The 18,645-nt window shown below is 46.9% G+C and overlaps 1 protein-coding gene across 1 annotated transcript in view; it reads right to left on the minus strand.

Moving 5' to 3' along the window:
- DENND3 (DENN domain containing 3) overlaps positions 1-18,645 on the minus strand; it is a 583,137-nt gene that overhangs the window by 298,851 nt on the left and 265,641 nt on the right. The window contains exons 10-11 of the mRNA XM_078686126.1: positions 6,046-6,778; positions 1,656-1,759 (exon numbers count right to left, since the gene is read on the minus strand). Of these exons, the coding sequence (XP_078542252.1) occupies positions 1,656-1,759; positions 6,046-6,778 (837 nt within the window). The remainder of the gene's footprint in view (positions 1-1,655; positions 1,760-6,045; positions 6,779-18,645) is intronic.

Here is an 18,645-nt window from a genome sequence, read left to right on the forward strand (position 1 = left end):
AGACATGTGAAGAAATGGCATTTTCTTTAGCTGGCCGTTACAGGCTATCTGCAATCACTCTGTCTGTACTGGCTCTGTGCCCTCTGAGTGGAAAAAAGCTATGCTGGTCCCTATCTTAAAAATAAAAAAAAACAGCCAACCCATCAAACCAGATTAAATCCAGCCTACAGCATTCTGGCCTTTCCCTTGAAAGATTTTGAAAAAATAGGTAAATAGGATCCTATGTGATATTTTGGAGCTTTACCATCTACTTGACCTGTTCAATCAGGGTTTGGTCCTGCACACAGTAGCAAAGCTGCACTTGTCTCTCGTGGACGACCTTACAATGGCAGAAAACCAGAGCCATTTTATGGCCCTTGTATTACTTTCTGTTTCAGCCACATTTAAAATTGTCACACAAAATCTTGATCTCAAGGTTGGCAGAGCTCTGAGATGGTGAAATTCCTACCTGGAGAACAGATGTCAAGGGTTCCCCAAGTTTCTTCTCTGAGTCCAACCTTATTTAATGTGTACCTCCGATCTCTGACTCAGTTGATCTGTAACAATGGAGTTAACTTAATGAAATTACGCATATGATATTCAGTTGATCAGATCTGCGGACCAATTGGCACCTGCACCACTTCAGATTAAGAATTTCCACACCAGCATATGAGATATCCCATCTGGGCTTAGTTGGAAGTCCTTAAAGTGCAACAGAGAGAAAGCGGAGATATCTGTTGCTCCACAGGCAGGCGCCTGCATCCATTCTCAACAGCCTTTTGGCCTCTGCTGAGTAAGGCTGCTCCTATAGCCTTTCCTCTGGTTTTCTCCGTTGAGCACATTATAAACATGTTTTCCTTCTTTCCCATCCACGCGTATCTGGATTATTTTTTTACATTTATGGGATCCTCAGACTATCTCCTCAAACACCAGTATTGAATTCAAACCACCTCAGTCAGACTTGCTTTTCTCTTACATGTCACTTATCAGCATTTGAAGTCTTGAATTGACTACATTAAAGGATTATGTTCAAACCCCTTAGTATCGTTCACAAGTCAATTCATCAATTTGACCTTTATATCCCACATTAGAAAGGTAATCTGTACTATCTCAAGCGCTGGTTACGAGCCGCTGGCGACAACTCGCTCATTTTTCCCGAATTCAACAGAGTTCCTACTGTGAGCAGAGCATTATCTGTCCACGTTGCCAGCCTCTCTCATGCTCTCTGTTAGATCAAAGAAGTCTTACTGTACAAAGAAAAGACTTAAAAACATGGCTTTAGACCCTTTAATTGACCCGAAATGGTTAAGAGTTGAAGTTTGCTGTTATCAGCACCCCGACACATTTCTAGGTATCGGTAGCGCTATACAAATCGATAAATACGAATTTATAATATAAAAGACTGATCTGTGACAAGCATTTCAGACAATAAAATTGTCAATTTCCTTTAACACAAAGGTAAAACCACACACAACGCATCTCCAAGTACATAATCCATTTCTAAATCCCTATGTTAGCATTGTAGGGACTAAGAGTAAATAGTTTCAGAGACAAACGTTGGAATGTATGCATTAAATGCCAACACTTTGCTTGAACTGAATGAGAAAACATACTATAATTATTTAAAATAATTTCGAATGTTTTACTAATAAAAATATTTGGAAAAACAAAGGTACCTGTTAGTTACAGAGGGTGTAGTTAGCTCCATCCTTGTGAAAGCGTCCATACTTTTGTTAAGGCGAGCTTTCAGAAACGAATGGAACATTACTGTCTCCAAGACCTACAATACACAGGAAAAGAGCACACATACTGTTATTACTTCCAAATACAGCCAGTCAGTCAGTCAAAATTCTTTATTTCGATTAAAAATCATAAAAAGCAGCAACAATATACATACATTCAGATGCAGGAGATAAATTCAAAAATATGTACAAGGTAAATAATTGTGCAAGCATTTGCATTTGCGAACATTCATATATATACATTATTTACAGTTCATAAAAATAGGTAGTGATAAAGATATTCACTCCAAATATAAGAAGACATTCTAAAAATTCAATTAAAAAGTAAAAAATGCATCATGTGAATTAGCATCATTTATATCGAGGTACCCCCTTCTCCTCCTACTATACTTGGAGCATACAATTACAATTCTTTTTATTAATCCTAGCTGCTGCCACCAAGAAGCTTGCTACACTAAAATTGCAGGTGTAGGAGTGCTGGTCTTACTTGCACAAAGGCCGCCTCTCGTAAAATGGGGTATACATTTTTTTTTCGTGCCTTGGAAAACTTTTCACAGAACATAATTAGGTGGAGGGTATCTTGAGTTGAAAAATTGTCGCAGGAGCATGGTGGGGATTCTTCTGGTTTACCCCATTTCGGAAAGAATCCTAAGTTGAGGTGTATTAAATTAAACCTGAATCTTGTCAACAGAAAGCGGTGGAAAGGCTTTGTGACAATCTTCAGGTAGGGCTCAATTGAAGGGGAAGTCTGTAAAAGATAGATACTTCTAACACCCAATTTTCTACGCTCCTCCTCCTCCCTTTCTGCCTCCAACATCATCCTGAAATTATGTTTGATCCAGTCCACATCCTCTTTCCTAATACCCTCTGGGGCTGTGTATAGTTCAGGGCGACCCAGTCTGACACACGCCGCTCTAATGTATGCCAGCCATGGTATGCCATTTGCCTTGTCGAGGGATAAGCAATCTTTAAGGATAAGGTGGTTGAGGGTGATATCCTCATTAAGCCATGTCTTCGCCCAACAAATTAGGGGGGCTACTTTTAGACAATCCGTAATGTAGCCTAAACCCAATTCAGAATGGATGGACAGAGTAGGGGCTGACTGAGGTACCACCAGCAGGGATCTAAGAAATTTGTTCTCCGCGAGTTGTATTTTACCCACATTGGCATATCCCCATATTGAGGCCCCATAAGATGCTATCGCGCAACATTTGGCCTTGTATATTTTAAGAATGGCGTCCATAGGCCTAGCTCCCAGTCGTTTAGCAAAGCTGAGAAGGGCGGACGTAGATCTTATAACAGCATTGCTCTTCTGTTTCTGTTGGGGGCCCCAGTTACCCTTCTCGTCAAACAACACTCCAAGGTAGCTAAAAACCGGTACCCTGGAGAGTTGATTGCCCAGACATCTGAACGTGTTTACCTTGCTAATCTTCCTTCAGCCTCCAGAAATCATAACATGAGATTTACAGCTGTTAACGTTTAGGTCTAATGACTCCATAAAGGTGCCGAAGTTATCCAGCAGCCTCTGTAGGCCTAGGCCTGTGCGAGCGATGAGTACGGCATCGTCCGCGTACAGGAGGACCGGGATGCCCGTTCCCCCTGCACGCGGAATATCTGCACTAGCCCCAATTAGAGATTTTTCCAGGCCATTAATGTAAATTGTAAAAAGAAGGGGGGCCAGAATACAACTTTGTCTGACCCCCCGCCTGGGTTTGAATTGGCCCGTGCACCTGCCGTCCTGCGTCACTCTAACAGTTGCCGCTCGGTTCTGATGGAGGTCGCTGAGAAAGTGAACCAGGGAAGCGTCTACACCCATTTCCAGCAGAATATGCCATAGTTTGGAGCAGTTCACCAGATCGAACGCTGACGATAGGTCCATGAACCCTAGGTATAAAAAACCGTCTTTTGCTACAGTATATTTATTAATCAAAAGATGTAAATTTAAGCATTGGTCCATGGTGCTTCTATGTTGCCTAAAACCGTACTGGAGGTTCGAGAGCGCCCCCCGTTCAAGCATCCAATCTCCCAATCTCTGCAAGAGGACTCTGCCCATGATCTTAACGGCAGAGTCCAACAGAGAGATTGGCCTGTAACAGGCAGGGTCCCCTCTGCTCCCTTTTTTAAAAATAGGTACAATTATTGAAGAGGCCCAAGATGGGGGGGAACCTGCTGTAGTTGATGCATTGAACACGTTAGTTAAAATCTTGGCCCAGAAGTTAGGATACAGGATATAGAGGTCAGCCGGGACCCCATCAGGCCCTGGGGCCTTATGTTTCAAAGTGTCTCGAATGGCTTTTTCTACTTCTGTTATTTCAAATTTAACAATTTGGGTAGGGTGACCCGAAGTGGGGCTTCCTAAGTTTAACTTTTGATGCTCCTTGTCGCTATAAATGCTCGTAAAATGTTTGAGCCACACATCATCTGGAATAACACATTCTGTGTCTAGTTTGTCAGTTTCCGAGAAAAAGGACTGATTTATTACAGCCCAAAACTTTCTACTATCTTTTAGCACGTCGATTGACTGCAGGTTATCCCATGCCTCCTCTTTAATTTTGTGTTTCCGCATAAAAATTGCCTGTTTGTACTCTTTACGGAGAGAAGAGACTAGGGCCTTGTCCCTTGGTTTGCTCTTAAGTGCTTTTAAGAGAGCCCCATGAGCCTTAGAGCAAGAGGAGTCAAACCATTTAAATGCTTTCTTAGTTTGCGGTCTACTCTCTTTGTGTAAATTTTCTGCAATTTGGTCACAGATTGCTGTAAAAGATGTTATAATTTCTGTGGCCACGGCATACTCATCCAGACAGACGCCTAAATTGGACTCTGCCTTGATGGCCAAATCTTCAAAAAAGGCCTCCGGGACTACGGCTTCCCACTTTATACGTCTTCGTTGATCTTTTGTCGCTAAGTGCCGTGGTGCCGCCCTATCAGAGTCACTGATAGCAACCCTGCACCGCAATTCCACTTCCAATGCAAGCGGATTGTGGTCGCTAAAGGTTGATATCATGACTCTGTGCGCAAGGATTTTGCACATGACTCGCGGTGAGACAAAAATGTAATCAATCACTGATTCAGCGCCTCGTCCTATGAAAGTGGGGGGAGCCTCTCTGCCACCTTCCTTGGCCGGTTCAAATAGATTTAGATTAGCTAATAGTTCCTCCAGAGCATCACCCTGTTTGTTATGTTCAAAATGTGGTATTCTCCCATTCTCAGGTCCCACCACGTCTTCCCCATAACAGTCCCATGGGCAAGGGTGTAAATTGAAATCTCCCATTAAAATTATATCATAATCACAAGAGTTGCTAAGCTTATAGACTGACAGACAATAATCTAACACACTAGAATCTTCGTTTTGAAGGGAGTTTCCCATTGCATTATATAGATTTATTAATAGATAATATTGGTCCGCAATAAACCATTCTATTATAAGGAAATTGTCTGACTCCCCGTTAAGTTTTCTAAAAGTGCCTGCGAGGTTTAGGGAAATAAGGAAAAGTAAACCCCCCTTTGATCTCCCTGCAATCCCCCGGACCGCTGGAATGGTGAAGCTTTGATAGCCATCTAGATTAAAGATAGATTCAGCGTCCCAAGTTTCCTGGAAAGCAAGGATACCAAACTGTCTTATGTATTGTAACCAGATTGTATCAGAGCTTTTTGATCTAATTCCTGCCACATTCCAACTTAGCATTTTACATGTATTCACCCGATTTTGTACAGTATGAGTGACATCCCCTAATCCCACTCCCAGGACCGAGGTTTGATCTTCCAGTCAGTCATTGGATTCCATCTGTGAGAGAGGTGAGTATCGATTACAGAGCTGTAACTCTTCCCTGTTAGAAAGGTGTACTGTGGAATCTGACTGTATGGAAGTAAATATGGGAGTTGATGGGGCAACAGCTTCCCCCCCACTAACCACCATTCCCTGGACAGGTCTCCACTGTGCCCTCATGTTGGCCTGATACGATGTTGTACATGTCTTGTTGTGGTGGAAATTATGGCGTGTATGGTGCTGATTTGGTCGCTGTTGATGGTGGTTGTGTTCCCTCCTTGGTGGATAGAAAAAACCCAGGGGGAGAGGTCTAATACCCTTATTTAAGACATTCGAACCATCCCAGAATAGTCTTTCAGCACTATACCTATTGTTAAAATTTACCACCACACAGTCCCCGGAGATTTTCTTAGGACAACGTCCCACCCAGTGGACCCTTCTTGCCATAGTAAGAGCAGCGGCAACGTCATCACCACCCGTGCTAAACTGATAACACCATTGTCTAGCTTGGGACATCAAGTCAGCGGTTGTTTCAATGGTGTCTCCCCTGATTGGAGGTACCCCAGTAAAAACAGCCACCAAAGGTGCTGCCTCCGGGGGCAGCTCCAGAGTATGGCCCGGCTGATGTGTGTGTCCAGTCTTGTCTGCTGACTGGCTACACATGTTTGTTTCAGGCAGACTGCCCTCGGCCCTCGACTCTACAATTGGGTGTCTTTTCATAGCTACATTCCCTGTCAGGCTGTTGGGTCTACCTAAAGTAGTGTTGACGGTCGCGGTGTCTGCTGTGGGAGGATTAACATTTAATGCTTCTAGCTGAGTGGAACCCCTCGTTTTCCCCATGTGTTGATTCAGTAATGCATCAATCTTATTACATTTAGCCATGAGCCCAGCGACACAGGTGTTCAAAGTGTCAACAATGTCTTTGGCAATGGTCTCGAGAGCTGGTTCCAAACGTGAAATAAATAAGTCCTCCACCATTTTCCCAATATGTGCTTTGAAACAGGGATCTATTCGGTATGTCTTAGCTGTGGCTATTTTCCTTCTGTCCGCCATGTTTAAGAGCTTTCGCTTCTGCTTCTGGTGCGACTTATGTGAAGAGGCAACAGGTGGGGTAGACTGTGGTTGGGAAGCATCTGCCTGTGTGATAGATGCGGTTATGTGGGTTGAGGTCCCTCCTCGGTTGGTGATCACGACATTTGGCTCCAGGGGGATTACCCGGCTATTGTCTACCGGAGGGGCCTGTATGAGGTCTGTGACATTGAGGCCCAGCTCTTTCTCTGCATTGGCTATTTCTCTGGTCAATACCCCCACGGCAGATGTTAAGTATGAGATGATCGATTCTGACTTTCTGGGGTGTTTAGCTTTTGTGCCCTTGTCATCTTTAGCACATAACTTTTTCCTTTTGCCCATTGCGAGCGGTGCTGTGAAGGTGTTAGGGGGGTGGCCCGTCCCGTCCCTGGACGGCCACAGACGGCCCGCCCTCTGCCCGGGCTCCGCCCGGCGCCGCCCGCGCGCATCCGCGACGCGGAGGGAGCACTCGATCTTTAAGCGCCTCCGGGCGCGCTCCACCAGGAAGTGGGCGGTTCAGCTGTAGTCTTCCCCCGCTGCGGCCGTGCGATGGTGCGAGCAACGGCGGCGGGGAAGAGCAAACAGCATCAGGGCTCCAGCAGCGATGTCCTCCGGTAAGTCTGGCCCCCCTTCCGCGTTGACTGTGCTCCCGCTCCACCGAGGGAGCACTCGATCTTTAAGCGCCTCCGGGCGCGCTCCACCAGGAAGTGGGCGGTTCAGCTGCTATGCCCGCTGGGAGCTGTAGTCTTCCCCCGCTGCAGCCGTGCGATGGTGTGAGCAACGGCGGCGGAGAAGAGCAAACAGCGTCAGGGCCCCAGCAGCGATGTCCTCCGGTGAGTCTGGCCCCCCTTCCGCGTTGAATGTGCTCCCCAATTACAGCCATTACTTGATTCTTTGTAGATGTCATGTCTGTAACACCATCAATTACAAAAGCAACTAAACAAGAGGTGACCTACTTCACGTGACTTGGTCCAGATGAATTAGGAAAAATTACTATACTATATTGCAAGTGATTTTTCCTGCCACATTCTCTTGTTTCAAAAAAGGAGGATCTTTTTCTGGCTAATTTTTCAAATGATTTAAACATGACCAGAAAAAAACCCATGAACTGTTACATCAATAATAAATACACTAACCCCCAAGCATGTTTTTTTCCACTACCGGCACCACAGTTTAATAAAACAACGGTTAATAAATAACCTTATCACATGACTCGCAAGGATTAAGGAAGGAGGTAATGTTTTGATACCAAATAACAGACAACATTTGCATAACATCGCGAGATGCAGGCACACACACAATTCTGGAGGTGCGGGGGATACTATGATCAGGTATGGCAGACATGGACACAATTGATAATGCCTGTATTGGTTCGGCTGGGGGGGGTGGAGGTTCGGAAGGGGTGATAAGTTGACCTGTGATAACATGACTGTTTTGTTGCCATATGATAAAATGAAAATAAAAATGTTTTTAAAAAAACAAAAACATTTGTATAACATCTGCTTCTCATCATAACAGACAGGAAAGAAAACAAGGCAAGTATTGCATCACTATAGACACGCCACACCAAAATGTGAAGGCAAAGAAATTTGCCTACAATTAATCAATTACTTATTACCAGCTCAGGTCCCACCTTAATTTAACCGTATTTTTATTAACAATGTTTTTACTTGTGGCACAGCTCAGGATGTTATGAAAAAGATGGAAGCACTCATGAAGGAAAACGTGGAATACTCATATTTAGAAATATCTACCAAATTCAAGTCGTTGCAGCACATGACCAAGTAGAGACAATGTTAAAAAGAGAAAAAAAAGCATTGGTGAAAGTTAGATTTCAAGGAACGTGCTATGAAAAGCAACTTTGTAAACGTTATCCATATGTAGATGCAGTATCCCAGAAGTATATACAAACCAAAATATTTTGCGCAAATATCCACTCTGCAAACCTCCTCACTATAATAGCTATACAGATTCTGCTGCACTGCACAAGGCAACATTCTACACTGCTACACTCTACACTGCTCATAAATGTCCATGGTGGAGGAGACAATGCCCGGAGCAGGAAAAGTGGACGGGGGCCACAGAACAACCTGAGCCACGGTTTAAATGTGAGCAGTGTAGAATGTGGTCTTGTGCAGTGCTGCAGAATCTGTAGCTATTGTAATAGACAGGCCAGAGGTCTTGTATACAGGTTTAAAAGGAAGTGGGACATATTGGACCCCTGAGGAAGGCCACAATAAAGTCATCTCTATTGAGATGTGTCGGGGGGGAACAGGGGGGAAAGGAGATCATTATCATTTGTTGTCAACTACTCAAAGTCTTTCACCAGGCTAAAGCTATCGCTTTGATGACACAATCTGGCAATATAGAAAATAAGATTTTGTGTCCAATGGTGTGAAAGGCTGTGAGAGATCATGGAACACTAACGCTCTTGACCCCACCACATCCATCATTTAACGAAGTGTGTCCAAAGCAGAGATCACGTCCAGTTTTGTAGGGGGCTTTATACTCAACCCCTGATAAAGTAAAATTGGAAAGGGGTCTAATATTTCTTGAAATTCCGTTAATAGCTGAACAATCCACTTTTCCAACTATTTAGAGAGGGAAAGGCAAAGGGAAATGGGTCTAAAATTATATAGTTCTCTGGTACAAGCAAAGGTTTCTTCAGAAGGTGTTTCACTATGGCCCTACAATGTGCTAGTAGTTAGTGAATAATTGAAATCTACACTGAGGTCTTTGGCCAGTCTAGGCACAAGTTTGCACATATATTTTGCTGAAAGAGGATCAAAAGGGGACCCAGAAGACTGGCAACTTGAAATTAAGTTGATTAGATGAAATTCATTAAGGAGGAAAATTTGTTTTAAGGATGCCTCTACTTTCTACAGAAGTTCCACACTCCCACACCCCCACACCCCCACACTCCCACCCACACTCTCACTACCACACTCTCACTACCACTACCACACTCTCACTACCACTACCACACTCTCACTACCACTACCACACTCTCACTACCACTACCACACTCTCACTACCACTACCACACTCTCACTACCACTACCACACTCTCACTACCACTACCACACTCTCACTACCACTACCACACTCTCACTACCACTACCACACTCTCACTACCACTACCACACTCTCACTACCACACTCTCACTCTCACTACCACACTCTCACTCTCACTACCACTACCACACTCTCACTACCACTACCACTACCACACTCTCACTACCACTACCACTACCACACTCTCACTACCACTACCACTACCACACTCTCACTACCACTACCACTACCACTACCACTACCACTACCACACTCTCACTACCACTACCACTACCACTACCACTACCACTACCACTACCACTACCACTACCACTACCACACTCTCACTACCACTACCACTACCACTACCACACTCTCACTACCACACTCTCACTACCACTACCACTACCACTACCACTACCACTACCACTACCACTACCACACTCTCACTACCACTACCACACTCTCACTACCACACTCTCACTACCACACTCTCACTACCACACTCTCACTACCACACTCTCACTACCACACTACCACTACCACTACCACTCTCACTACCACTACCACTACCACTACCACACTCTCACTACCACACTCACTACCACACTCACTACCACACTCACTACCACACTCACTACCACACTCACTACCACACTCACTACCACACTCTCACTACCACACTCTCACTACCACACTCTCACTACCACACTCTCACACTCACTACCACACTCTCACTACCACACTCTCACACTCACTACCACACTCTCACTCTCACACTCACTACCACACTCTCACTACCACACTCTCACTCTCACTACCACACTCTCACTACCACTACCACACTCTCACTCTCACTCTCACTACCACACTCTCACTACCACACTCTCACTCTCACACTCACTACCACACTCTCACTCTCACACTCACTACCACACTCTCACTCTCACACTCACTACCACACTCTCACTCTCACTACCACACTCTCACTACCACACTCTCACTCTCACTACCACACTCTCACTCTCACTACCACACTCTCACTCTCACTACCACACTCTCACTCTCACTACCACACTCTCACTCTCACTCTCACTACCACACTCTCACTCTCACTCTCACTACCACACTCTCACTCTCACTACCACACTCTCACTACCACAACCACACTCTCACTACCACAACCACACTCTCACTACCACAACCACACTCTCACTACCACAACCACACTCTCACTACCACTACCACTACCACACTCTCACTACCACTACCACTACCACACTCTCACTACCACTACCACAACAACTCTCTCACTACCACTACCACTACCACACTCTCACTCTCACTACCACACTCTCACTACCACACTCTCACTACCACACTCTCACTACCACTCTCACTACCACTACCACTACCACTACCACACTCTCACTACCACTACCACACTCTCACTACCACTACCACACTCTCACTACCACCACCACACTCTCACTACCACCACCACACTCTCACTACCACACTCTCACTACCACACTCTCACTACCACACTCTCACTACCACTCTCACTACCACTACCACTACCACTACCACACTCTCACTACCACTACCACACTCTCACTACCACTACCACACTCTCACTACCACTACCACACTCTCACTACCACTACCACACTCTCACTACCACTACCACACTCTCACTACCACTACCACACTCTCACTACCACTACCACTACCACACTCTCACTACCACTACCACTACCACACTCTCACTACCACTACCACTACCACACTCTCACTACCACACTCTCACTACCACACTCTCACTACCACACTCTCACTACCACACTCTCACTACCACACTCTCACTACCACTCTCACTACCACTACCACTACCACTACCACACTCTCACTACCACTACCACACTCTCACTACCACTACCACTACCACACTCTCACTACCACTACCACACTCTCACTACCACTACCACTACCACACTCTCACTACCACTACCACTACCACACTCTCACACTCACTACCGCACTCTCACTACCACACTCTCACTCTCACTACCTCACTCTCACTACCACACTCTCAATCTCACTACCACACTCTCACTCTCACTACCACACTCTCACTCTCACTACCACACTCTCACTCTCACTACCACACTCTCACTCTCACTACCACACTCTCACTCTCACTCTCACTACCACACTCTCACTCTCACTCTCACTACCACACTCTCACTCTCACTCTCACTACCACACTCTCACTACCACAACCACACTCTCACTACCACAACCACACTTTCACTACCACAACCACACTCTCACTACCACTACCACTACCACACTCTCACTACCACTACCACTACCACTACCACTACCACACTCTCACTACCACACTCTCACTACCACACTCTCACTACCACACTCTCACTACCACACTCTCACTACCACACTCTCACTACCACACTCTCACTACCACACTCTCACTACCACACTACCACTACCACTACCACTCTCACTACCACTACCACTACCACACTCTCACTACCACTACCACACTCTCACTACCACTACCACACTCTCACTACCACTACCACACTCTCACTACCACTACCACACTCTCACTACCACAACCACACTCTCACTACCACTACCACTACCACACTCTCACTACCACACTCTCACTACCACACTCTCACTACCACTACCACTACCACACTCTCACTACCACTACCACACTCTCACTACCACTACCACTACCACACTCTCACTCTCACTACCACACTCTCACTACCACTACCACTACCACTACCACACTACCACTACCACTACCACTACCACTACCACACTACCACTACCACTACCATTACCACACTACCACTACCACTACCACACTCTCACTACCACTACCACTACCACACTCTCACTACCACTACCACTACCACTACCACACTCTCACTACCACTACCACACTACCACTACCACTACCACACTACCACTACCACTACCACACTACCACTACCACTACCACACTACCACTACCACTACCACACTACCACTACCACTACCACACTCTCACTCTCACTACCACACTCTCACTCTCACTACCACACTCTCACTACCACACTCTCACTACCACACTCTCACTACCACACTCTCACTACCACACTCTCACTACCACACTCTCACTACCACACTCTCACTACCACACTCTCACTACCACACTCTCACTACCACACTCTCACTACCACACTCTCACTACCACTACCACTACCATTACCACACTACCACTACCACTACCATTACCACACTACCACTACCACTACCACACTCTCACTACCACTACCACTACCACACTCTCACTACCACTACCACTACCACACTCTCACTACCACTACCACTACCACTACCACACTCTCACTACCACTACCACTACCATTACCACACTACCACTACCACTACCACACTCTCACTACCACTACCACTACCACACTCTCACTACCACACTCTCACTACCACTACCACTACCACTACCACACTCTCACTCTCACTACCACACTCTCACTCTCACTACCACACTCTCACTACCACACTCTCACTACCACACTCTCACTACCACACTCTCACTACCACACTCTCACTACCACACTCTCACTACCACACTCTCACTACCACACTCTCACTACCACACTCTCAGTACCACACTCTCACTACCACACTCTCACTACCACACTCTCACTACCACACTCTCACTACCACAACCACACTACCACAACCACACTCTCACTACCACAACCACACTCTCACTACCACTACCACTACCACACTCTCACTACCACTACCACTACCACACTCTCACTACCACTACCACTACCACACTCTCACTACCACTACCACTACCACACTCTCACTACCACTACCACACTCTCACTACCACTACCACTACCACTCTCTCACTACCACTACCACTACCACACTCTCACTACCACTACCACTACCACACTCTCACTACCACTACCACTACCACACTCTCACTCTCACTACCACTACCACACTCTCACTACCACTACCACTACCACACTCTCACTACCACTACCACTACCACACACTCACTACCACTACCACACTCTCACTACCACTACCACTACCACACTCTCACTACCACTACCACTACCACACTCTCACTACCACTACCACTACCACACTCTCACTACCACTACCACTACCACACTCTCACTACCACTACCACTACCACACTCTCACTACCACACTCTCACTACCACTACCACTACCACACTCTCACTACCACACTCACTACCACACTCACTACCACACTCTCACTCTCACTACCACACTCTCACTCTCACTACCACACTCTCACTCTCACTACCACACTCTCACTCTCACTACCACACTCTCACTACCACACTCTCTCTCACTCTCACTACCACACTCTCACTCTCACTACCACACTCTCACTCTCACTCTCACTCTCACTACCACAACCACACTCTCACTACCACAACCACACTCTCACTACCACTACCACAACCACACTCTCACTACCACTACCACAACCACACTCTCACTACCACTACCACTACCACACTCTCACTACCACTACCACAACAACTCTCTCACTACCACTACCACTACCACACTCTCACTCTCACTACCACACTCTCACTACCACACTCTCACTACCACACTCTCACTACCACACTCTCACTACCACACTCTCACTACCACACTCTCACTACCACACTCTCACTACCACACTCTCACTACCACACTCTCACTACACACTCTCACTACCACACTCTCACTACCACACTCTCACTACCACACTCTCACTACCACACACTCTCACTACCACACTCTCACTACCACACTCTCACTACCACACTACCACTACCACTACCACTACCACTACCACACTCTCACTACCACTACCACACTCTCACTACCACTACCACACTCTCACTACCACTACCACACTCTCACTACCACTACCACACTCTCACTACCACTACCACACTCTCACTACCACTACCACTACCACACTCTCACTACCACTACCACTACCACACTCTCACTACCACTACCACACTCTCACTACCACTACCACTACCACACTCTCACTACCACTACCACACTCTCACTACCACTACCACTACCACACTCTCACTCTCACTACCACACTCTCACTACCACTACCACTACCACTACCACACTACCACTACCACTACCACACTACCACTACCACTACCACACTCTCACTACCACTACCACTACCACACTCTCACTACCACTACCACTACCACACTCTCACTACCACTACCACTACCACACTCTCACTACCACTACCACTACCACACTCTCACTACCACTACCACTACCACACTCTCACTACCACTACCACTACCACACTCTCACTACCACTACCACTACCACTACCACTACCACTACCACTACCACACTCTCACTCTCACTACCACACTCTCACTCTCACTACCACACTCTCACTACCACACTCTCACTACCACACTCTCACTACCACACTCTCACTACCACACTCTCACTACCACACTCTCACTACCACACTCTCACTACCACACTCTCACTACCACACTCTCACTACCACACTCTCACTACCACACTCTCACTACCACACTCTCACTACCACTACCACTACCACACTCTCACTACCACTACCACACTCTCACTACCACTACCACTACCACACTCTCACTCTCACTACCACACTCTCACTACCACTACCACTACCACTACCACACTACCACTACCCACTACCACACTCTCACTACCACTACCACACTCCTCACTACCACTACCACTACCACACTCTCACTACCACTACCACACTCTCACTACCACTACCACTACCACACTCTCACTACCACTACCACTACCACACTCTCACTACCACTACCACTACCACTACCACTACCACTACCACTACCACACTCTCACTCTCACTACCACACTCTCACTCTCACTACCACACTCTCACTACCACACTCTCACTACCACACTCTCACTACCACACTCTCACTACCACACTCTCACTACCACACTCTCACTACCACACTCTCACTACCACACTCTCACTACCACACTCTCACTACCACACTCTCACTACCACACTCTCACTACCACAACCACACTACCACAACCACACTCTCACTACCACAACCACACTCTCACTACCACTACCACACTCTCACTACCACTACCACACTCTCACTACCACTACCACTACCACTACCACACTCTCACTCTCACTACCACACTCTCACTACCACAACCACACTACCACACAACCACACTCTCACTACCACAACCACACTACCACAACCACACTCTCACTACCACTACCAAACTCTCACTACCACTACCACACTCTCACTACCACTACCACTACCACACTCTCACTACCACTACCACTACCACACTCTCACTACCACTACCACTACCACTACCACACTCTCACTACCACTACCACTACCACACTCTCACTACCACTACCACTACCACACTCTCACTACCACACTCTCACTACCACACTCTCACTACCACACTCTCACTACCACTACCACTACCACACTCTCACTACCACTACCACTACCACTACCACTACCACACTCTCACTCTCACTACCACACTCTCACTACCACAACCACACTACCACAACCACACTCTCACTACCACTACCAACACTCTCACTACCACTACCACACTCTCACTACCACTACCACTACCACACTCTCACTACCACTACCACACTCTCACTACCACTACCACACTCTCACTACCACTACCACTACCACACTCTCACTACCACTACACTACCACTACCACACTCTCACTACCACTACCACTACCACTACCACACTCTCACTACCACTACCACTACCACACTCTCAATACCACACTCTCACTACCACTACCACTACCACACTCTCACTACCACTACCACTACCACTACCACACTCTCACTACCACTACCACTACCACTACCACTACCACTACCACTACCACACTCTCACTCTCACTACCACACTCTCACTACCACAACCACACTACCACTACCACACTCTCACTACCACTACCACTACCACACTCTCACTACCACTACCACTACCACTACCACACTCACTACACACTACCACTACCACTACCACACTCTCACTACCACTACCACTACCACTACCACACTCTCACTACCACTACCACTACCACTACCACACTCTCACTACCACTACCACTACCACTACCACACTCTCACTACCACTACCACTACCACTACCACACTCTCACTACCACTACCACTACCACACTCTCACTCTCACTACCACACTCTCACTCTCACTACCACACTCTCACTACCACACTCTCACTACCACACTCTCACTACCACACTCTCACTACCACACTCTCACTACCACTACCACACTCTCACTACCACACTCTCACTACCACACTCTCACTACCACACTCTCACTACCACACTCTCACTACCACACTCTCACTACCACAACCACACTACCACAACCACACTACCACAACCACACTCTCACTACCAACAACCACACTCTCACTACCACTACCACTACCACACTCTCACTACCACTACCACTACCACACTCTCACTACCACTACCACTACCACTACCACTACCACACTCTCACTACCACTACCACTACCACACTCTCACTACCACTACCACTACCACACTCTCACTACCACTACCACTACAACTCTCTCACTACCACTACCACTACCACACTCTCACTACCACTACCACTACCACTACCACACTCTCTACCACACTCTCACTCTCACTACCACACTCTCACTACCACACTCTCACTCTCACTCTCACTACCACACTCTCACTACCACACTCTCACTACCACACTCTCACTCTCACTACCACACTCTCACTACCACTACCACACTCTCACTACTACTACCACACTCTCACTACTACTACCACACTCTCACTACCACTACCACACTCTCACTACCACTACCACACTCTCACTACCACTACCACACTCTCACTACCACTACCACACTCTCACTACCACTACCACTCTCACTACCACTCTCACTACCACTACCACACTCTCACTACCACTACCACACTCTCACTACCACTACCACACTCACTACCACTACCACTCTCACTACCACTCTCACTACCACTACCACACTCTCACTACCACTACCACACTCTCACTACCACTACCACACTCTCACTACCACTACCACACTCTCACTACCACTACCACACTCTCACTACCACTACCACTCTCACTACCACTCTCACTACCACTACCACACTCTCACTACCACTACCACACTCTCACTACCACTACCACTCTCACTACCACTCTCACTACCACTACCACACTCTCACTACCACTACCACACTCTCACTACCACTACCACACTCTCACTACCACTACCACACTCTCACTACCACACTCTCACTACCACACTCTCACTACCACCTCACTACCACACTCTCACTACCACACTCTCACTACCACACTCTCACTACCACACTCTCACTACCACACTCTCACTACCACACTCTCACTACCACACTCTCACTACCACACTCTCACTCTCACTACCACTCTCTCACACTCTCACTACCACTACCACACTCTCACTACCACTACCACTACCACACTCTCACTACCACTACCACTACCACACTCTCACTACCACTACCACACTCTCACTACCACTACCACACTCTCACTACCACTACCACACTCTCACTACCACACTCTCACTACCACACTCTCACTACCACACTCTCACTACCACACTCTCTCTCACTACCACACTCTCTCTCACTACCACACTCTCTCTCACTACCACACTCTCTCTCACTACCACACTCTCACTACCACTACCACACTCTCACTCTCACTACCACAACTCTCACTACCACTACCACACTCTCACTCTCACTACCACACTCTCACTACC

The sequence above is a fragment of the Lissotriton helveticus genome, chromosome 4_1 (assembly GCF_964261635.1).
Source record: "Lissotriton helveticus chromosome 4_1, aLisHel1.1, whole genome shotgun sequence".
Taxonomy (NCBI): Eukaryota; Metazoa; Chordata; class Amphibia; order Caudata; family Salamandridae; genus Lissotriton; species Lissotriton helveticus.